Source organism: Poromitra crassiceps, assembly GCF_964638095.1.
Source record: "Poromitra crassiceps genome assembly, chromosome: 2".
In the NCBI taxonomy this organism is placed as follows: domain Eukaryota; kingdom Metazoa; phylum Chordata; class Actinopteri; order Beryciformes; family Melamphaidae; genus Poromitra; species Poromitra crassiceps.
The window spans coordinates 13,215,568-13,238,894 of NC_139624.1; the positions used below are offsets into that span (position 1 = coordinate 13,215,568).

General features: G+C 43.6%; 1 protein-coding gene across 1 annotated transcript in view; it reads right to left on the reverse strand.

Moving 5' to 3' along the window:
* LOC310798399 (NACHT, LRR and PYD domains-containing protein 12-like) overlaps positions 1-23,327 on the reverse strand; it is a gene marked incomplete at both ends in the record, with an annotated part of 101,429 nt that overhangs the window by 72,456 nt on the left and 5,646 nt on the right. The window contains 2 exons of the mRNA XM_083660953.1: positions 3,040-3,162; positions 5,876-5,995. Of these exons, the coding sequence (XP_083517079.1) occupies positions 3,040-3,162; positions 5,876-5,995 (243 nt within the window). The remainder of the gene's footprint in view (positions 1-3,039; positions 3,163-5,875; positions 5,996-23,327) is intronic.

Below are 23,327 nucleotides of genomic sequence, written 5' to 3' on the forward strand. Positions count from 1 at the left end.
TCAAGAAGAATTTAAGAAATAATTAACTATATTATATATTATAACTATATATATTATTGCAATGCCGTTCTCAAATTCTCAACTGTTAAGAAGAAGCTGTAGTGATGCAACAGAGACAATAACTCACACACTAGGGCTGTCAAACGATTAATTTTCTTAATCGCGATTAATCGTGCGATTAATTATAATTAATCGCGATTAATCGCATCTTTGTATCGCATGTTTAACTCATTGAATGCCAATGACGACAGCTGTCGTCAATTCAAATACTGACGTAGAGTGCCAATGACGACGGTTGTCGTCAATTGCGTTTTTTGACGGTGGGACGTGGATCAATCCCTGATACATCTCTGGTACAACTATTGTAGCTATTGGAGGTCTATAACCTATTTTACAGAACCCTTAGGTGGCGACAGTGCTCTCCACATAACAGAAAGGCAAGGAAAAAACAAAGAAGAAGTCGTTATGGAAACGGAAATCGCATCGCATCCGTATGCATCGATATGCTGAAGCACGTTACTGCAGCTGTGCCTGCAGCAGCCAATCTGCTCCCACAATTGAGCCGCTCTGTGTCGGTTGCGACAGCACATCTGCACATCCACACCGTGGAGTTATTATTCTCAACTGGAAGCATCGTTGCCGGTGACAAACACACGCGGAACGCTGTAAAAAAGCCTGGCTGTTCCGCACCCTTCACTGTGCGCACAGCAAACTCAGCAGAGAGCCACCACAGACAGGAGGAGGAGTGTGCAGTTGAGGCGAGGCGAGGCGGGGCGGGGCGGGGGGGGGGGAGGGGGCACGCAGAGCAGCACACACACAACACCCAGACAGACCCAGGCAGCAGGACAGGATTGACAAACGCAAGCCAGAATATCCGATACCCACCAGCAGCAAATCAAAACCAGCAAGAAGCTGCAACCAGCAGCGCACGCAGGGGCCAGCGCTGCTGGTTGTAGCTAAAAATATTATTCTGCCAAACAAAATTCCCTGGCCTAAACTGTTTTATTGAAGGAAATTATTTTTGAGGTGTGACTACATTAGAAAAGATTAGCTTCAGAGTCAGTGATGTGCTTGAAATGATTAATTTCACAAAAGGCCAATTATCTCAGCTTCTAGAAAAAAATTGCTATTTTTGGATGAATCAAGCTATCTTCTCCGGCTCATAACTAAAGAACGGAAAATGGGATCAATAAACTTTTTTTTGCAGATGATAGAATAGAGTCTCATCGTTCTTTGTGCGTGTTCAGTGTTTACATAGTAATATCACACAATATTCTGTGGGCCTCGAGAAATCACTGAAAACGCTCTGAAACTCTGGCACTGGGAGCGTCCGTTCTCCAAAAGTGGCTGGCACTCAATGAGTTAAAATGCTATATTTTGCATTGCAAAGCATTTTTAATTAGATATTAATCATTATTACCAGTGTGTCGTGATTGGGAATCAAATTAATGCAAAGAAATGTACTTTGTGATCTTAAATTTTAGATTTATTTTCAATTCAATAGAAGTGCAATGTAGACAGGAGGTCACAAAATGTCTACAAAATGCATCTTGAATAGAAAATAAATGCACAATAATTGTAAACACTCCAGAACGCTCCAGAACCGATACTTCCGGCGGCGGCGCTGTGGAGCAGTCGAAACCCAAAATGACACAGCCGAAGAAGGCTGTATCTGAGCTGATCTGAGCTAAAAACTTTGGCACTTCCATGTGAATAATGGCTCGGTATTGGAAACTGTGTATTGATAACGTGTATATCGCGTGAAGCCATTGTAGCTGACCTCCCAGTGGTTAGAGGACCGGCGCATCCGAGACTCTGAAGGAAGAATGAGTGACGAGTCTCGCGCTAACTAGCTGGCTGCTAGCTGGCCGCTAGCTACTTTTAGGTGATCGCTCGCCTCAAACTCGATACTTCGGTGATATTTTAATTCCGTTTTACACAAGGCTCTCGACTTATCCACTGTGCCATTTGGGAAGTAAAACGAGCCATTTAAAAGCGTATTGCTGTCGTTCTCGCCTGCACAAGCAGGAGACAGGAAACCGAACTGCTTGACTACAAGTACAGGTGCGCGAAGGGACAAAATAGCGGCATGCGATTAACGCGATTAAAACAAAATAACGCGTTATGATCGGCGCGCGTTAACGCGCGATTAACGCGTTAACGCTGACAGCCCTATCACACACACACACACACACACACACACACACACACACACACACACCTACACACACACAGCACTTTGGGGTGAGCTGAACTGGCGCGGTGGATCTGATACATTCCTATTTCCAGTGGAGTGAGCGAGTAGTCGAAGGTAATTCAAGAAATAATGAACTATATTGCGATGCCGTTCTCAAATACAGCTCCAGTAGTCTGCATTGTCAATGTTGTACCCGACGTGAGGCAGACGTTAAACTCACATCTGACTGTTTAGAAGAAGCTGTAGTGATGCAACAGAGACAATAACTCAGAGGATTTGCTTCATGGTGGGAAAGGACATGATGCAGATAAACATGGTGGACTGTGAGGGATTTCGTGAGTTGAACTACATTGAGAACCAGACTGTCGCGTCCCCCCAAAGCACAATCCACACTGATTTATTTATTTATTCATTGTGGTATGCAGTGTTAATGATTAACCGATTAATTGACTGTTAATGTGTTCAATTAACGGTTAAGGAAAATGCATGAAATTCCCATCCCTATGAAACCCATGACCAAAATAGTCACACATCACACAACTTAGACCACACACCCCTATATGATAAGATTGTTGCTTTTAGATGTTTTATTACAGAAAGTGTATGAAACCCATGACCAAAATAGTCATGCATTGTGTCATTGTGCTACTTATGAATGGAAGAATAGTGAAAATAACTTATTGCTGTTTTTAGCTGGGGACCCCTGGAACTGCCTCAGGGACCCCACTTTAAGAACCACTGAACTAAGTAACAATGAAGGGAACCAATTCTACAGAACATGTTCCTTCATCATCATTACTCAAGTCTTCTCAGGTAGGCTGACAGTATAACAGTCCTCTTACCTTATGTCTGAAGGTCCAGGTTCATCACTGAAGTTTGGATGAAGAAAACCTTTAGACGAGTCACTCTTCATAGACAGGTAGCTGGGTACTGGAGACTCTGCTCTCTGCCTGTGGTACTGACCTCTGAAACAGACATGTGTTATACACATCATTAGACATTATTGTGACGGCTGCACCAAATCGCCACACATCGTGTCAGTAAAACACCCTTACAAAACGCCTTTCCCTTTGTTCATCAGTTAGTTTGTAGCACATTTTACGTTTACAATACACATATCATCACCACCACCACATAACAAACCGACACATAGGCTTTGTTTCAAACATGGTCAACATTTAGTAGCATTATTGATATCGTGTTTCTCATTTGAGTGCACACATTTGAGTTAACATGTTTCTATCATTTTGCTGTGGTTTATAGAAGCTCCTTTCTTTCTCCTCCTCCATGCTGATCCACACGTGTGTCTCACCGGGAGTCGTCCGCCACCTCTTCCAGACCTGGACAGGCAAAGACTGAGCAACCATTCCGGACCCTACTAAATACCAATGGTGGGGGTGGTGGACTGCACCATCTCCTGGGTTATCTAGCTGTTATATCCATATATTTAATGCTAAAAACGTAAAGCTAAACAATTCAAATCCTAATGTAAGTTTCATAGAAAATAATTTGGGCACCTCTGGTATAACAGTCATCTTACTTTGTGTCTGGAGGTCCAGGTTCAAGTCTGCTGTTTCAATTTCAATATGCTTGTTTCATGTTTCAGTTTGTGGCCCTGTTGCTGTTGGCAATTAAACAAGAGAGACTCTTTTTTTATTATTGTGGCAAGTTGGATGTTGATCGGCTACGGTAGTCAAGTGATTGCAGCGCACATAGTCGTAGTGTGTGTGTATGTGTGTGTGCGTGTGTGTGTGTGCGTATGTGTGTGTGTGTGTGTGTGTGTGTGCGTGTGGGTGGGTGTGTCTGCACGTGCACGCGTGCATGTGTGTATGCGGGTGTGTGTGTGTGTGTGTGTGTGTAAGAGGAGGAGAGGGACAGAGAGTGGCGGTGGCTGTCTTTAATCAGAGCATCCTCAGTTAGTTTGCTTCAATGTGATAATTTCAGCACGGTGCCCATGTTCTCTGTCATGTGTTGGTTGGCCTGTCTCATGTGTGCTACTGTAGTGCTTTCAAACTGTTTGTGCCCAAGGCAAGTCAAGGAGGTTTCAGGAGGACCCCAGCAGAAAGGGGAATATTTTATTTTCATTATAATTGCATGAGTAATACAATGATGTATGACTGTTGTGGTCCTAGGTTTCATACACTTTCTGTAATAAAACCTCCAAAAGCAAAAATCTTATCAAATGGGGGTCCGTGGTATAATTTGTGTCAGTTTAGGGATCTGCCTTTTTTTTTTTTTTTTCATTTATTTATTTATTTATTCATTTATTTATTATTCATGTAATGTTATTTCACATATCAACATTTATTTTTTGGGCCATGGCCCTCCATCCAGATTAATGTTTGGCCCTTCATAGAAAATAATGTGGGCACCTCTGGTATAATGGCCCATTTTGGTATCAGCGCGGCCCCGCCCAGCTCGTCTCGCTTTTTTGTCTTATTCCACCGATCAAAAACGTGGACAGCCCGGGTTGAGTTGGCGTTGAGTCGTGCTAGTTTTGGTCCCTGCTTTGTTGAGGTTCCAGCGCTGTGGACCCGGTACAATACCGTGAGGTGAAAACACTGCAGACGACTGATTGGTCAGGCAGAATTGTGTTTACTGTCTACTGTCAATGCTGGATACCAGTTTAGTGGGGCTTGGCTTACCTTCTCTTTTGTTATTTATTTTGTGTTGCTGCCTTCGGCTCTGGTGAAATAAAATCGATCTCCTTGCTCAGCTTTAACATGACGGTGGTTTTCAATTGTTTTGAGAGAGAAAAAGTCCGCTCCTCGGGAAGCCCTGTAGTTGTGTGTAACATCGGTTCCGCTAGGCCGGAGGCGGGGGTTTAGCGAAGCCGTGCTCTTGTCTGGTGAGTTGCCGCCGGGGTAGAGGCTTCCCTTCTGCCGCAACTCCCGTCCCCCGCGCAGCGCATGCATGTGAGTTTGAGTAACAACAAAGTGATATCCATTCTCCTGGCCGATTCTCACATTTGCCCATGTACACTGTAGGTCATTTACAGGCACCAGTATTTCATAATCAGTTTAAAAGTTCCATGTATGGATTTAACTTTAACGTTATACGTTATAGCCTACTTCGGCTATGGGTGGAGCACAGATATGCGGTCGCTATGACGACCAGGTGTGGGCGGAGGCGAGTAAACTTGCTATGGAAACAGAGTCTATATCAAGAAGAGACGAGTAAGACCAGGTCGAGTAGAGCTGTACTGTGCTGTTATATGTGGTGGAAATGAGCCATAACAGTCATCTTAGAGTGCTTTCTCACTGGTGCCCAGGTAGCGTTCCCGAGCATACTTGTACCCAAACTGACCCCAGTTTCGGAACGTTTGATGAGTGTGAACGTTGCGTTCTGTTCCGTTCTGCCCCCGGGCGCGCAACGGGGAACCGTGACAGGATCCACTTGAAAAGGTGATCTGGGGAGCGCTTTGGCGTGCCCGGGCACTGAACACTTGCGAGTGTGAAAGCCAACCGTTCCGAACCTCATAGACAACAAACGGAGTAAGGATCCACTGCAGGCATAGTTGATGACGCAAGTGCACTCTGTTTTGTTTCCGAGCGCGGAATAAATGTTGTAATGTGAAAGCTGACCAGAGGGGAGAGGGGATGGGGGCAATCGTTCCCGGGTGCGGAACGGAACGGAACAGAAAGAAAGCAATCGTTCCCAGTGAGAAAGCAGCCTTACTTTGTGTCTGAAGGTCCAGGTTCATTACTGAAGTCTTTGCCGATGTCTTTAGACGGGTCACTCTTCATAGACACACAGCTGGGTACTGGAGACTCTGCTCTCTGCCTTTGGTACTGACCTCTGAAACAGACATGTGTTATACACATCATTAGTTCTAGTAAAGACAGACAATGTGACAGGCATGTGATGTTGCATATTGCAACGTATTGTGTGTTTGTTAGTGTGATGAAGACCACACTGCAGGTCTTGATTAGTTTGCTTCAATGTGATGGTTTCAGCACGGTGCTCATGTTCTTTAAACAATTTCAGACGGACAAGCCCGTCTGAAATCGTGGTGCTCATGTTCTCTGTCATGTGTTGGTTGGCCTGTCTCATGTGTGCTACTGTAGTGCTTTCAAACTGTTTGTGCCCAAGGCAAGTCAAAGAGGTTTCAGGAGGTCCCCAGCAGAAAGGGGAATATTTTATTTTCATTATAATTGCATACGTAACACAATGACAGAATGTACGACTGTGGTCATGGGTTTCATACACTTTCTGTACTGAAACCTCTAAAAAAAATTTTTTAATCAAATGGGGGTCCGTTGTCTAATTTTGTGTCAGTTTAGGGGTGCTTGACGTGAAACAGTTTGAAAACCACTGATCTATAGAGTTCCAAAGTCACGCCCTCTTTGGCATCCGCACAAGGGATTTCATCCACCTTTTTTGGGGGCCCATGGCCCTCCATCCAGAATAATGTTTGGCCCTTCTAGAAAATAATTGGGCACCTCTGGTATAACAGTCATTTTACTTTGTGTCTGAAGGTCCAGGTTCATCACTGAAGTCTTTGCAGATGTCTTTAGACCAGTCAGTCTTCTTAGACAGAGTCGGACAGCTGGGTACTGGAGACTCTGCTTTGCTCTCCTCTTCCTCCACACACACACTCATATTCTGGACTTCAGTCAGTCTGAAAGAAACGCACGCGCACGCGCGCACACACACACACACACACACACACACACACACACACACACACACACACACACACACACACACACTTTAATACCTTTATTTGTGTTCACATTTAGAAAAGTACAATACCCCTTGGACACAAACAATAATAGATGTGCAAATAATGGTAAATCTCAGAATGAAAAATGTATCTAGTCTGAGTGAGTCTATGAAAAAGGAAACAGCACTTGCTCCAAATGTGGCGAAGCAATAGACCTTTTTCATGGCAGCCATTTTGTGTCTCAAAGGCAGGACCAACACAGGTGCAACCAAAACATTAATGAGGGCCCCTGGGCACTGGAACACCTAAATGGAATGGAAGTTGGAAACAATCATTAATGTTTTGGTTACACCTGTGTTTACCCTGCCTTTGAGACACAAAATGACCGCTGTGAAAATGGTTGCAGAAATAGAGCAGAATTTTGCTAGTGCCTTTCTGTAGCTGTTTGGGCTGTCCTGCACTCTGCAGGCCACTTACTGTAATAGCCAGCCTGTGGACATTACCTAGGCTTCCAAATATAAACACCAGCAATTTACATTTGTACCCCAGCTGTATAATAGCATCCTTGAGCAGTTGGTACAGAGGAAGAAGCAGAAAGTGACTTTGCTGGTTCTACATTGCAAGCAGTGGTGTATTGCAGGGTAGACGCAGATAGACGGCGTCTACCCTACCCCACTTATTTTTCAGCTGGCTTTGTGTCTACCCACTTTTACCAGCAGATTCCACTGGGATACGTTGCATTATGACTGCGAGGAAGACACGAGAGCTGGTCGCAGCCTGTCTAGCACCCTATGCAGACTACTGCAATGTTTGTCACCTGCTGTCGCCTGCTGGTAGCTTGGTGCTGCAGCTTGATTGGCTGTCTTCCTGTCTTTCCGTCTTCAATTGGTCAATTTCAAATTGGGCCCTCCTTCCGTCACTGCCGTCCGACGCTCATCTCTTTGCAAAGCATGCTGGGATATCAGGCGGCGGACGGCAGCGACGAGGAGGGGGCAATTTGAAATCGACCAATTGAAAACGGAATGCGTAGTCAGTGAATGCCTGGGTCCACCAGACGCAGTGCTTCACGGCACGGTCCTGAAGCTTCCACTCTGCTCCGCTAAATGCGCCCTGTGCATTTTCACTTCCCACGTCGAGTTGTGTCAGACAGGAAGTACTTCGTTTCCATTGGCAATTACACATCTGATCTAACTAATATGACTTGTGGGTTTCCTCAAGGATCCATTATGAGGCCCGTTCTTTTCAACCTTTATATGCTCCCTCTAGGCCTAATTATGCAAAAAAACAAAATAGCTTATCATAACTACGCAGATGACACTCAGCTGTATATAACTCTTTCCTCAGCTGACTATGCTCCCATAGAATCATTGTGCCACTGCATTTACCAAATAAATAACTGGATGCGCCAGAATTTCCTACAGCTAAACAAAGACAAAACAGAGGTGATCGTCTTTGGTCCCAAATCACTGCACACCTTGAGTCTCGATCCCTGAAGCCTAAGGATCAAGTCCAAAATCTTGTTATTATTGAAGTTATCAGAGCTGGTAACTTTGGGGGAATTTAAGGCCATTTTGAAAGATCGAGAGGAAAATACTCTTGATCATTGTAACTGCCCCTAAATTGTTCTCCCATGTATGAATGTATTTCTTTGTTTGTATTGCTTGTGTTTTTGTTGTAACATTGTTTTTTATGCTGCCCTCTTGGCCAGGTCGCTCTTGAAAAAGAGATTTTAATCTCAATGAGACTTTACCTGGTTAAATAAAGGTTATTGATTGATTGATTGATTTGAGTTAATGAGTTATTAATTTGAGTTAGTGTGGACCAGTGATGTCACTGGTCCACACTTTAACACTCAATAACTGTCAAATTAAATGACAGACTTCAAAACAGTTTACAGTTTTCTGATATACTACTGATGTTCTAATGATACAAAGCTGGTTGAAAATGGGCAGAGTGTTCCTTTAACAGACTGAATGTGTACTATTGAAACGCTCGGAAGAAGGCTCTTTGCCGAAACGCGTAAGCATTTTGTTTTTGTGTGATGTGAGCCAATAAATCAAGTGAAATGTGAGTATTTTGTCCTCCTTGATGTTGAAAACTGAGATGTGCTACCCTTTCAGGCTTTTTTGAACATATTTTGGATTTTGGGTCCACTGAGAAACCCATTGTTGAAGCGCAATCTTCTTCTTCTAAACTATACTTGCCATTTAGCCTTCAAAACTATTATATTTACAAGACTTGTCGTCCTATTCAAAGTCGGAGCAGTGCTTGTGGACGGTACATGAGCTTAACGTTATCCGGAGCCTCTGCTGATGTGCTGGCAGCAGCATCGCTAGAGACAGAAGCAGCACGGGACTTTGGTATAACAAACTGATACATCATGAACGCACAGCAGCTGCAACTGCAAGAGTGTTGTAAGTCGCTTTGGATGAAGTAAATTAATGTAATCAACTTCATAGCATTTATTTTCATTGGATGAGCTTATTTCTCAAATTAAATTACGTCAAGTACGTCAAGTAAGTATTAGTACGTCAAGCTATGAGCTTTTGCTAGCAGCACAGCATTCACGAACTGAGAGAAAGATAATTTCTAACTTCCTAGAAAAGTCACCATGGTGTGTGTGGAAGATATTATAATATATATATATATATTAGGGCTGTCAGCGTTAACGCGTTAATCGCGCGTTAACTCAAATTCCTATTAACGCCACTAATTTTTTTACCGTGCGATTAACGCATGCACGTTCTGTGATGTTTGAGCCTTGGTCTGCGCCGTAGTTTTGGAAATCAGGAAGCAGTAACGTTGATAGCAAGCAGAAAGAAACCCCTGTGAGCAGAAAAGGAGGAAGAAAATTGTTATAATGGCAAGTTCAGCTTAAAATTGAGAAGATGTCCCGCATTTTGGGTGAGGGAGAGAAAGAGAGAGCGCGTCAGCGAGAACAGACCGTTGCAGGGAGAGAGAGAGTGATGGGAATTACGGCTCTTTGAAGGGAGCCGGATCTTATGGCTCCGTTCCTTTCTGAGAGCCGTTCAAAATAGCGGCTCCTCGTTCCCTTTTTTTTTTAATGGGGCGCGCACTACTGTTTCTCTGAGAAATCACTAATATAATGATATGGTATGATTTGGATCAGATTTGATTAGACCCACCCAGGGCCGTAGCCAGGGTTCCGAAATAGGGGAGGTCCAGCAAGGGGAGGCGGATTTGGCCGAAAAAAATTTGAGTTTTTTTTTTTCCCTTTTTAAGCCATATTTAGAGTAATATATCATTTTAAATCAACATTAGGATTATACTGTTGTGATGTCATTATTCAGTATATTCTCTTTCATGTCACCACCTGCTCAGCTCTCCTGTCAACATAATTGTAACTAACAAACACAAACTGTTTTAGCCAAATTCATATCAAAATGACACCTACAAACACAGGTACACAACCCAAGCCGTACACAACACACAAAGTTACTTAGACAGACTAGACACTTACTTTCTTGGTTGTTGCTAAAAAATCTGTCAGTGTGTGTCACTCACTGTCTGTCGTTCACTCGCTCACTGTCTCGCAGCTCGCTCACCTTCAATTATCTCGCCAGGCAGACAGACAGTCATCACTCACCACCATGCTGCTGCTCTCTCAGAATCAAGTTACCGCGGACGCGGCGTCAGATGACTTCCTGCCTGACCTGCCTTTCGTTTCAAAATAAAAGCGATCCCGTGTTTTTCATGCTTTTCCTGTTTTCCATGCAGATTGTTTTATTTTTTTACAATCTTCGTTCTCAGGACACTCTACAATTTTCTGTTCCCAAAGTCCGAACTGAATTGGGGAAGAAAGCTTTTAGGTTCTCTGCACCCACCGCATGGAACAGTCTGCAGTCTGATCTTAACCTTAATAGCTTAGTAACCTTAAATGGTTTTAAGGCTATGGTAAAATCTCTTGAGAACAGGCTGTCTGTATGCAAATGTTTTATTTGATCATTTTAATGTTTTTCAATTGTATGTGTTTATGTGTTTGTTTGTTGTAACTTTATGTTGCTGCTGTTTCTTGGCCAGGTCTCTCTTGTAAAAGAGATCTTTGATCTCAATGGGACAAACCTGGTTAAATAAAGGGTAAAAAAAAAAAAAAAAATCTCTGAAATATTAAAAAAATCTCTGAAATATTAGGGGAGGTCCGGACCTCCCCTTCCTCATAGCTAGCTACGGCCCTGGACCCACCACTATTTCATTTTGCATCAGTGGACTGCAGCAGCATTAAATTACCGTACTCATACAGTATTTCCAGACCTAATATCAATAAACTGCATTGTAAACATTACACAAGGTGACACCATATCATCTGCTTATTTAGTCAGTGAATTTACTGAGTAAGCTGAAAGTTGGCTGTCCTTGATGCAATTCATGCAACACTTCGCTACCCAGAAAGTCAGCAGATGCACTCCGGTTTTGATATTAAGCTGAGTCCGCCCACCCAGGCCAGCTACAGCATGCGCCTAACGAGTGCACCCGACCTATCCTCCCTGCCCCATGCTCCCTGCTCAGCGGACTAGCAGAGGGAGGGAGGGAGGTCTAACCTGTGTGTGTGCTGGGGAGCGGCAGGCAGTGAAATTTGGGCACAGCATTAAAACGAACGGCTCTCAAGTAGGACTCGGTTCCCTTCTAGTCTAGGGAAAATAAGGTTTGACCTTAAACTAATTGCAACAGAATTTATTTTCACATTTTTATGTTTATATTGATACCCGAAACACTGTAGTAAAAATCCCAGAAAATCCCATTAGTGGAAGTATGTTAAAATGACGTTTTTTTTTTGGGCTGCCATTATTAAAATTGTGGCCATATCTTGACTCCAACTAGACCTAGAATTACAAATTTGGTGTCTATTTCCACATTTTTGGGGGTAAGGAATCCACAGAAATGGTTGTTGAGTCTCTCAGTAGAACAGATTTTTTTCCTCATGTAGTATGATGTAGTCGTAATACAACATGGCATTTCTCGCAATGTTAGCTACAACTTCGTATTTGTTAATCATACACATTTTGAGTGATACCCTTGAGCATATTGAAGTGCTTGCCATTGGAAAAAAAAATTGTTGTTTCATATTTCCAATTAAAAAAGTGTTACGGTAATGAATTTATTCCCTCAGTGTCTCTAAAAGTGTCTGGAAATACATAAAAAATGAGCACATCTATCTATCTAAGGGAGCTAGGGCTCTGTCTGTTTGTCTGTCTGTCCCACTGATGACATAATCAGTGATGTCATAAATCCACTCACTCTCACACACAAAGTCTCAGTGATGTCATCCGTGATGTCATAAATTGTGACATCATCAGTGATGTCAGAGGCATTGTGATATCAGTCATGTCATAAGGGTTGTGATGTCATCAGTGATGTCATAAAAGCAGTTGTGACATCATCAGCCTCAGCCTTCCTGGCTGAGGCTATATACTGTAAGTGGTGGAAAACACAGCATACAAGTCAGTGTGGTACAGTTAGTGGAGCGGCTAAGTGCTTATTTTCATCAGAATCTTTCAGTTGATGATACAAGCGTGAAAACTGGCATGAGCAGTCTCCATGGGTCACTTGACAAGAAAATTGCCCGAGCCAATTGAAATTTCAAGATGGCGGGCATTTTTCAAGATGGCCAACACCTTAGTGGAGCAGTTAAGTGATATAATGGTTTATTTGGTGGTAGAAGCATGAAAATTGGCATGAGCAGTCTCCATGGGTCACTTGACAAGAAAATTGCCCGAGCCAATTGAAATTTCAACATGGCGGGCATTTTTCAAGATGGCCAACACCTTAGTCGAGCAGTTAAGTGATATAATGGTTTATTTGGTGGTAGAAGCATGAAAATTGGCATGAGCAGTCTCCATGGGTCACTTGACAAGAAAATTGCCCGAGCCAATTGAAATTTCAAGATGGCGGGCATTTTTCAAGATGGCCAACACCTTAGTGGAGCAGTTAAGTGATATAATGGTTTATTTGGTGGTAGAAGCATGAAAATTGGCATGAGCAGTCTCTGTGGGTCACTTGACAAGAAGCCACCCACAGCCACTTGAAATTTCAAGATGACAGCCATTTTCCAAGATGGCCGCCACCTTAATGGAGCAGTTAGGCCTAAGTAATCATTTAGTTGGTGATACAAACATGAAAATTGCCATGAGCCATCTCAAAGGGTCACTTCACAAGAAAATTCTCCCAGACATTTGAAATTTCAAGATAGAGGCCATTTTCCGGGATGCTACCACCCGCCATGTGGATCTTTAAATTATACATTTTCTCATAGAAATGTATTGGGTTCCTCAAAAGGCTCTGTCAAGAGAGGTTGTTTGACTGTGTTTTGTCTGACTCCTCGCCCACGACCTGTCCAGTTTGGTAAAACCTGTCAGGAGTTGTCTCCCACTGGCATAGCTCTCAGGGTTCACTGAGGTACACAAGCTCCCTTAGCATGACAAGGTAACAGTCACAAGGGAGTTTTTTTTTTGTTATTGTTGTTTTTTTGTTGTTGTTGTTGTTGTTGTTGTTTTTACCAACAGCCATTAAATTTGTCAAATAAATACTAAGGGGTGGGGGAACAAAAATATATAACTGGATTTGTGCCGTCACTTGTGGTCTTCATGTCCATGATGTAGATGACAAGTTCTGAAAAAATAGAGGGATGCCAGTTATGGCTAGCTGAGCTTTTAAGGCTCTGCTCATGCTTGAGGGCATTGAGATGGTCTCGCTCTCTGTTGTACAGTCCAACGAGACAGGCAGGATGGTATTTAAATTCCTGTGCAACAACATCACCAGCAATAAGCTTTGCAAGGAGCTTCATGTCACTTAGATTCCTGGCACATTCATTAACCCTTTCATTAAGTTGCATTGTCATTGCTTCTCTTAAGGGGGACATTGCACTCTCATCTTCACAGATAAAGCACAAAGCTTTCGAGGGCTGGGGTCTTCTTCGCCTCTTGACATTGATATCTTTGGTATCGTCGGTGTCTTCAGCAGCAGTAGAAGATGCTCTCTTTTGGGCCCTTTCAAGCTTTGTGTTGTTGGACATAAGTTTACAGCTTATATTTTGCTCTGTTTCTTGTCAATGTACTTTCTATACCATCACCTTCATCTAATCGGATTGGACTAAGTAAGATAGGCAGAGCATTGATCTTGTGAAATAATGGAACATTTCTTGCAATGGTACCATAACCAGTTTGATCGTGCTCTATATTGACAAAACTCGGCTGAATGAGCTTTTCCTTGGTTTCCTGCTGACAAATGAAACATCTGTCCCAGTTGGTTTTCTCAACTGATATGATGGCTTCTGCCATGTCTGCAGCAATTGCATAGAGGCCGAGGGTTTATCCTTTTACCACCTTTAAGCACTTTGATGTATGGGATACAACTAAGTTCATGCCTTAGCCCTACACTTAGTCTGATCGTTCATCCAATGTCATTTATATCCCGTGCGATCTGTACACCATGCGGTTAACTAAAACCCCATTAACCTTGGCTCGGCTCTCCCGCGCTGGCACAACCTGTCAATTCAGGTGCGGCTATCTAACTGTTTTGGGGTAAATTAGACAGCATTTGGGATACTAACTTTCAATTAGCTGACATTGAAGCCCATTCTCAGTTTAACAGCAGTGATATATCACGAGTGTGCCCTGGTAGTGCAGATATTCACTCTTGTCTAATCTATCTATCTATCTATAATCAACACAACTGTATTTTGATGCGTTAAAAATTGTATTTAGCATAATCTAAATCATATAAAATAAAATTACACCAAATCGTCCTTGAAAAAATCCCAATACATTTCTATGAGATAATTGATCTTTTGAGGATCCAGGGGGCGGCCATCTTGAAAATTGAAATTTCAAGTGGCTGAGAGTGTTTTCTTGTCAAGCAACCCTTAGAGACTGTTCATACCAATTTGCATGCTTGTGTCACTAACTAAACAATCATATTGCTTAACTGCTCCATTTAGATGGTGGCAATCTTGAAAAATGGCCGCCATCTTGAAATTTCAAGTGGCTGTGGGCGGTTTCTTGTAAAATTACCCTTTGAGATGGCTCATGGCAATTTTCATGCTTGTATCACCAACTAAATGATTACTTAGGCCTAACTGCTCCACTAAGGTGGTGGCCCTCTTGAAAAATAGCCGCCATCTTGAAATTTCAAGTGGCTGTGGGTGGCTTCTTGTCAAGTGACCCACAGAGACTGCTCATGCCAATTTTCATGCTTGTATCACCAAATAAACCATTATATCACTTAACTGCTCCAATAAGGTGTCGGCCATCTTGAAAAATGCCCGCCATCTTGAAATTTCAATTGGCTCGGGCAATTTTCTTGTCAAGTGACCCATGGAGACTGCTCATGCCAATTTTCACGCTTGTATCACAAATTGAAAGATTATAGCACTTAGCCGCTCCACTAAGTGACACATCTGAAGGAATGGCTGTTCAAGCAGGACATGGTGACACGCAGCTCTATGATGCCGTCAGGGCAGGAGACCTGGACACACTGAGGAGCCTGCTGCAGGAAGACCGCTTCAGAAGGCAGATCAATGAGACGTATCTTTATGGGTGTTATGGGTGTTGGTCGACCCCTCTGCAGCTTGCAGCCTTACGGGGTCATGCTGCCTGTGTGCACTACCTGACCACACAGGGAGCACAGGTAGACCTAGCTGGTGAGATTAACTGGACGCCTCTCCACTGTGCCGTGTACATGTACCACGGTCACCTGGACTGTGTCCGGATACTCCTGGAAGCCGGGGACGACCCTAACAGAAGCATACGCGGCATATACACCCTGACCTCTCTCTACATCAGTGCTGAAGACAACAACCTGGACTGCTTCCACCTGCTGCTCCAGGCTGCTGGCGTTCTGACCCGTGACGTGGCTTCTCGCCTGCTGGATGTGGTGCTGTGTAACAGGTGCAACACGGCCTTCGTCCAGCTGCTGCTGGACCACGGTGCTGACCCGGCCCTGGTGACCACAGAGCAGGCACAGCTGGAGGAGAGGGCGGATCCTGAGGCTCTCAGGGTCTTTCTGGAGGCCAAGAGATGTCCTCGCAGTCTGGCCCACGTGTGTCGGATCCGGATCCGCCAAGTGCTGGGCACACATCGCCTGAACCAAGTCCACTCCCTACCACTAACACAAGTGATGAAGGACTTTGTGCTCCACCAAAACTGACTTGAAGGACTGACAGTTCATTTATTTTCATTTATATATTTAGTTCTTCAGTGACTGTTTCAAACAACTCCAGGAGCAGATATTATACCAGCTATACCTAATGATGTGATGTCACTTGAGCAATGACAACATCAGTGATGTCATCAGTGATGTCATCAGTGATTATGTCATCAATGATGTCATCCTTCCTGGCTGAGCAGACTGGGTGGGTGATGTCATAGTTGTTGCTGTCATGTCATCGGTAATGTCATACATGCCAAAGTATAAATAAACATTTTTTCTGTCTATCTCTGTCTGCCTCCACTGTTCCTACTCTCTCCGCTTCTATGTTCAACTGCCATGTACTTAACCTGCTGCCTTCTGCCCCAGCCCTGTCATGAACGGCAGTGTTCTAATCTAAGCAGACTGGATTGCATGCAGCAGATCATAGAAAGCTCATCCATAAGAGAATTGAGACTTGACTTGGACTTGTGACTAAAGACTTGAGACGCGACTTGGACTATAGCTAAAAGACTTGAGACTTGCCCGGCCACGACCCCTTGCTGCGCAGCAGCTATAATTGATGTTTTGTTTTGTTATGTTACAGTATGTTTGGTAGGGCTTTTCCCTAGCCCCGCCCCTTTCCTGACCACACCCCCTCCCACCTCCCACATACACTCCCCCCCGATACACCCCAAATCCAGACTCTACGACCTTCCTATCCCTAGCAACGGACCCTTTTCCCTAGCCCCGCCCCCTCCATTGAGCCGACCCGGATCAGATCCGCCCCAAAATGTAATAGGTTCTTCCTTGGCCCATGCTACACCCTTCCACCAAGTTTCATGAAAACCGGCCCAGTAGTTTTGCAGTAATCCTCCTGCTAACAGACAAACGGTCAGACAAACGGCACCGAAAACATCACCTCCTTTGTGGAGACAATGCCAATTTTGACAATGTTCCACTACTGGGATTTTCTGGGATTTTCAGTATGTTAAATTGGAAGGTTTCAAGAGCTGAATACAACACAAATAATTTCTGTTGCAATTAGTTTAAGGTTGGGTCATTTTTTCTCACAGATTCCCTAGACTATTCGTTCATAGCAAAGAGCCGTTCAATAGATTCGAGAGACACACACACACATGACACAGACACACACACACACACACACACACACACACACACACACACACACACACACACACACACACACAGACGGAGAGCGGGGGGCGGAGAGAGGGAGAGACTAGAGAGACAGGCAGACAGTGAGAAAGACGGGAGGGCGACCACACCAGAGTCAGAGAGAGACCAACGGAGAGCGGGAGAGAGAGACTGAGAGAGAAAGCGAGAGGGGGAGAGAGCTGGCACACAGCTGCTCCTGGATAGCAGGTTAATTTCACACAGAGCATCCTGAGAGATGTGTATTCCCAGTAACTAGTAGCAATAATAACAATATACCAATGGCCAAATACTTACCCATACTAATGATAATAGCTATACCCATATTAATACAACAGTGCATCTTTGCACAAAGCTCCCATGTTTAAGGTACCTCGGTTTAAGGTATATTTAGAACAGATACAAAATTGTGCGATTCATTTGTGATTAATCATGATTAACTATGGACAATCATGCGATTAATCGCGATTAAATATTTTAATCGATTGACAGCCCTAATATATATATATATATATATATATATATATATATATATATATATATATATATATATATATATATATATATATATATATAATAATCGAATATTGGTTCTCTACTGCTGGGGGCGTGTCTTTGGGTAGGGGTCTGCTGACAGACACATAATCCACAGTTGAGTCTGGGCAGCGGAGACAGACAGTCGAGTCTGTCTCAGAGCTCTGTGTTTCTCAATACATGAGTCAAGAGGACTCTGGAGGCGGGGTGAAGCTCAGTGCCCACCCAATCAGAAGCTAGAATCACTACTGGTATTTTCTTGCAATTTTTCCATTGGCTGGGGGTGAAAATAAACATATTTTCCTAACTTTTGATTGGGTCGGCAAGACTCATGTCTGGGTGGGCAATGCCCACCTCTGCCCATGGCTGAAATCGGCCCTGCTGACAGCTGTTTTTTAGGAGATATGTGTGGCCTATAAAGGTTTGAGTCCAACTATTATAAAGGTATGGACATTTCCAATCATGTGTGTGTAATCATGTTTCTTATATAGTCATGATGTCGGGGGGATTCAATATAGAAACATTGATTTATTCTATTATGCAAACCCAATGAGTCCTCTATAGGTTTTTAGCTCTTTTTGTAACTGCTGCGCCTGTTGCTTAATGCACTTTTTATGGTCTTTCTTAAAGTTCTGTTGTGATGGTTTTAAATGTCCATTTTATTCTCTTCTTTTATTCTTTTATTTTCTTGTCAACCATTGTATGTGAAGCACTTTGAATTGCCTGTGTGTATGAAATGTGCTATACAAATAAACTTGACTTGACTTGACTTGCCTTGTGTCAAGCAACACAGAGCAGGCTGAGCTGGGCAGGAAAAAAAACTGTCAATTTACAAAATAAAACCCATTGTATGTCAAGGGAAGGGACAGTCACAGTGAGGGGGGACCAATTTGGCCTGCTTTTAATATATAATACATTCTATCCATCTATCTATCTATCTATCTATCTATCATCTCGAGACCCACTCGGTGGATCGACTTCAACCTCGGGTGATGGGTTTTAGGGGGACATGCCGGAGTTCAGGGCCGAATTTCGTGCAATTTGGTATAGCGCCCGCTACTGGCAACAGAAAAGTGGTTTATCTCACAGACCGTTTGTCTGAGCGATTCTTTGTGCGTGAAAATTAAATCCAACAATTCCCATCCCAACTAAAATCATATATCACAATATCTGTCAGTATAATTGCAATATGATAATTTTTCCTTTTTTTGCATGTCGTGCAGGTGCAGCCCTACCAGAATCGCTAGTTTGTTCTTGTTGTTTTAGAGCAGGGGTGGGCAATTATTTTTCCTGGGGGGCCACATGAGAAACACATTATTGCTGGGGGCCAACAAAAAATTGACATGCCGCAACCTCTAATTTTATCACTAGATTAAATGATAGAAAACATACTGTGCACTATTCTCCAGCATTTTATTGTAACAGCTAATTTAGTTAATCTCATTCGATTTTTTTTTGCTTCATAAGTAAAATGCTGTGGTTTGTCTTAGACCTCCCGGGCCAGGCAGAACCATCACGAGGGCCGGTTCTGGCCCCCGGGCCCTATAATGCCCAGGTATGTTTTAGAGCCTTGAGACTGTGGTACAGAGACTGTACTCTTGGTACAGGCGATATCCCCTAGCACGTGCCTTAAGGCAGGGAAGATAGTGGTCCATAGTGATGGGAATTACGGCTCTTTGAAGGGAGCCGGATCTTATGGCTCCGTTCCTTTCTGAGAGCCGTTCAATAGTGGCTCCTCGTTCCCTTTTTTTTTAATGGGGCGCGCACTACTGTTTCTCTGAGAAATCACTAATATAATGATATGGTATTATTTGGATCAGATTTGATTAGACCCACCACTATTTCATTTTGCATCAGTGGACTGCAGCAGCATTAAATTACTCATACAGTATTTCCAGACCTAATGTCAATAAACTGCATTGTAAACATTACACAAGGTGACACCATATCATCTGCTTATTTAGTCAGTGAATTTACTGAGTAAGCTGAAAGTTGGCTGTCCTTGATGCAATTCATGCAACACTTATACCCAGAAAGTCTGCAGATGCACTCCGGTTTTGATATTAAGCGGAGTCCGCCCACCCAGGCCAGCTACAGCATGCGCCAAACGAGTGCACCCGACCTATCCTCCCTGCCCCATGCTCCCTGCTCAGCGGACTAGCAGAGGGAGGGAGGGAGGTCTAACCTGTGTGTGTGCTGGGGAGCGGCAGGCAGTGAAATTTGGGCACAACATTAAAACGAACGGCTCTCAAGTAGGACTCGGTTCCCTTCGTTCATAGCAAAGAGCCGTTCAATAGATTTGGGTCGTTCGCGAACGTCACAACACTAGTGGTCCACCTTGCACATATGTCCAGGTGTTATGCCGAGTTTTGCACCCCCGCCCGGCAGCAGCTAAACACATCCCCACCTCACGGGAGCACATTGTAATGATTTATACAGAAATGTAACTGTTTAAGTTTTCTAAGTGAAAACAGCCCTGACATATGGTGGGGATGCAATTCTCGGCGGGGATGCGAAAACGTTCACGGCACGTGCTGCAGGCGCAAATTAGAGCCGTGCCAAATCATCTGCGCCCCCCCAAAATGCCAGCGGGATTTGGGCAGTCTTAAGTACTAGAATTATTCACAGGTGTGGCCAGGCAATGCCAGGGCGTTATATCAATCAGACCAATCCGATTCCCATCTCGCAATCGCTGTTTGCGCGAGGCATGCAATATGCTGTAAGTCTCTCCATGCAGTGGACTCACTAAAGTGACTCCTAAACTGTCAACCCATTCTCACTCCGAGCGCGCAGCATATTGACGCTTTGTCACCAGTGTTGGTGGTAACGCGTTACTTTGTAACGCATTACAAAGTACAAAGTACAAAGTAACGCGTTACTGTAATCAAATTACTTTTGTCAGTAACGAGGCACTACTGTTCCTAAGTGCAGTAATCACATTACAGTTACTAATCAAACACTTCACTCATTACTTGCGTACTAGCAAGATAAGTATAGAGAGAAAAGATCTACGTTTTAATAGCAGATCCTGTGCCCCATCAGACGGGGTCACTTAACTGCACACCAGAATCACCCATGGTGCCAATATTTCAACTTTGTATTAGCATGCAGAACAGCACTATTAGTCAACACATAACTTTGCAGATAACCAACATGCATAGAAAAAGAGGACATTTTAACCTCCAAAACACATTGACAAACAATTGACAAACATTGACAAAAAAATCTACAAACAAAACACACTACCCCAGGGCATGCTGGGATTTATTTTGAACACAACATGCAATTTTGGAATATTTGAATATTGGACTAAATAAAATGAAATTAAATGTAAACCATAAGAGAAACACTCATACAGCGATGTGGTCTATAAACACCCCTCACAAATACAACGTGTTATAGTGAAGTGGGCTCAGTGGCGGTATGCTCCTTAATAATTGGATTGCAATCTGCCAAAAAACAAGAAGCAGTAGCACCCGCCTCGCCATCTTCTACAACAACTTTTGAGGGGTGGAGATACGCACATTACTTCAAATTTGTTGCGCGGAAGCTTACAAGAATGTGACAGTGGAAACTTTGCCCTAGACAGAAGCAGCTAGCTACCGCTGCCAACATGCCATCAAACCTCTCAAAGCATCTGCAGAGGCAACATGCTACAAAGCTGGTTGGGAGAGACCCGCAGAGCCAAGCTGAGTCGCACGCCTCGACCCAAAAGCAAAAGCTTGCTTTTCACCAGATAACTTGTTGCCTCGTACATGGTAGAGGAAATGTTGTCAGTTTCAGCAGTAGAATCGCCATTTTTCAGAAACATACTGAGCAAAGTTTTGCAACCTACCTTATTACGATAGAGATTTGTGCTAATATATGGGCATATGTAAGGTTTAATGTTGTATTGTTAACTGGCAAATTACGTGACAATGCATCTCAGGCGATGGTACGGAGTAACGCAAAAGTAATGTAACGAGTAGTGTAACAAATTACTTTCTCCAGGGAGTAATCAAGTAAAGTAAGGCATTACTTTTTTTTAAAGTAATGTGTAATGTGTTATGTGTAATACATTACTTTTTTGAGTAACGGACTCAAACTCTGTCACGTCCCTTGTGTGTTGCTTGTTACTACTGTAACACGGTACCCTTGAGCAACACATGAAATTACTTGGGTGGCCCGGCTGGAGCTAACCTCTCCCAGCCCCCACGCGTAAACCTAACCTCCCCCAGACCCTAACCCTAAACCTAACCCTAACCCTAAACCCAGTGGCGGCTCTAGCCAATTGTGGCTGGGGGGGCTAAGGGGGGGGCTTAAATATTTACAGCGGGGGCTAACTTTTTCTACATAAATAGACAGTAGTTCTCTTCTCAACCTGTGGTACAGGTACCACTGGTGGTACGCGGGGGCCCCTCCCTCTCATACATTCATATGGTGGTAATTTCTCAGGTACTTGTGTAAAAAGGTTGAGAACCACTAATATAAGAAATAATAATAATATGATAGGGTGTGAATTAGGCTCTACTATTAGACAAGGAGGGCCCACTGCTTTTCCATTGAGAGCCAAATCCCCAACCCAACATTATGCATGTAAGTGCTTCAATGAGCTGAAGACTGACTGTGTATTTAGCCCTATGTCACACTGTATGTTGAGACTGATGAGTCCAGTTACACAAGGCTATATGCAGCACACACATTTAGATGGTAAATCAAGAGTTTATATTCACAAGTTACACAAAATATTTAAAATATGCTATATTTTAGAGACAAATTAGGCTAATCACTGCATATAGGCTATATGTAAATAAACAGTGCCACATACACAGGCACATCCATTCATCAATAGTCTGTGCCAGAGTAAAAATAAATAGAACCATTCATAGATTGCACTATATAACAATCACACCAGTGACAAGACTGTATAGTGACTGAGATGGACAACAGGCGATTTGATACTTTTATCAAAACCAGCTCAGTGGCCTTGTGGTCTGAGTGTATTAGCCTAGTTTAGTTGTTATAAATTAAGTTTTTGTTTTTGTTTCTCCAAATAAATTTTTTGGGGGGGCTTGGCTAATTTCAGGGGGGGCTCAAGCCCCCCCTAGCCCCCCTCTGGAGCCGCCACTGCCTAAACCTAACCTCTCCCACCCCCCACGCCTAAACCTACCTCCCCCAGACCCTAACCCTAACCCTAACCTCTCCCACCCCCCACGCCTAAACCTAACCTCCCCCAGACCCTAAACCTAACCTCTCCCACCCCCCACGCCTAAACCTAACGTCGGCATTGCGGGCAGGTGGACCCCGTTGGGACGGGGGAGCAGTTGCCATGAGCATCAAAGATGACTTCCATGGGTTTACATTGGAGTTTAGTTGGAAAGCCCAAGTTGTTTCATGGGTCGCTTAAAGGTACCGTGTTAGTAACAAGCAACGCACAAGGGACGTGACAAAGCGTCAATATGCTGCACGCTCGGAGTGAGAACGCATTGAAACTGTGGAACGCTCTTCACTGGACTGAAGATCTGTGCTCTCTGTTGACACTTTTAAAAAGACTCATCTGTTCACACTGGTGTTGTCTCTAGCCTCTTGTGTATGTGAACTCTGTGTTGATGTCCTTTGTTTTGATGTGTTGTT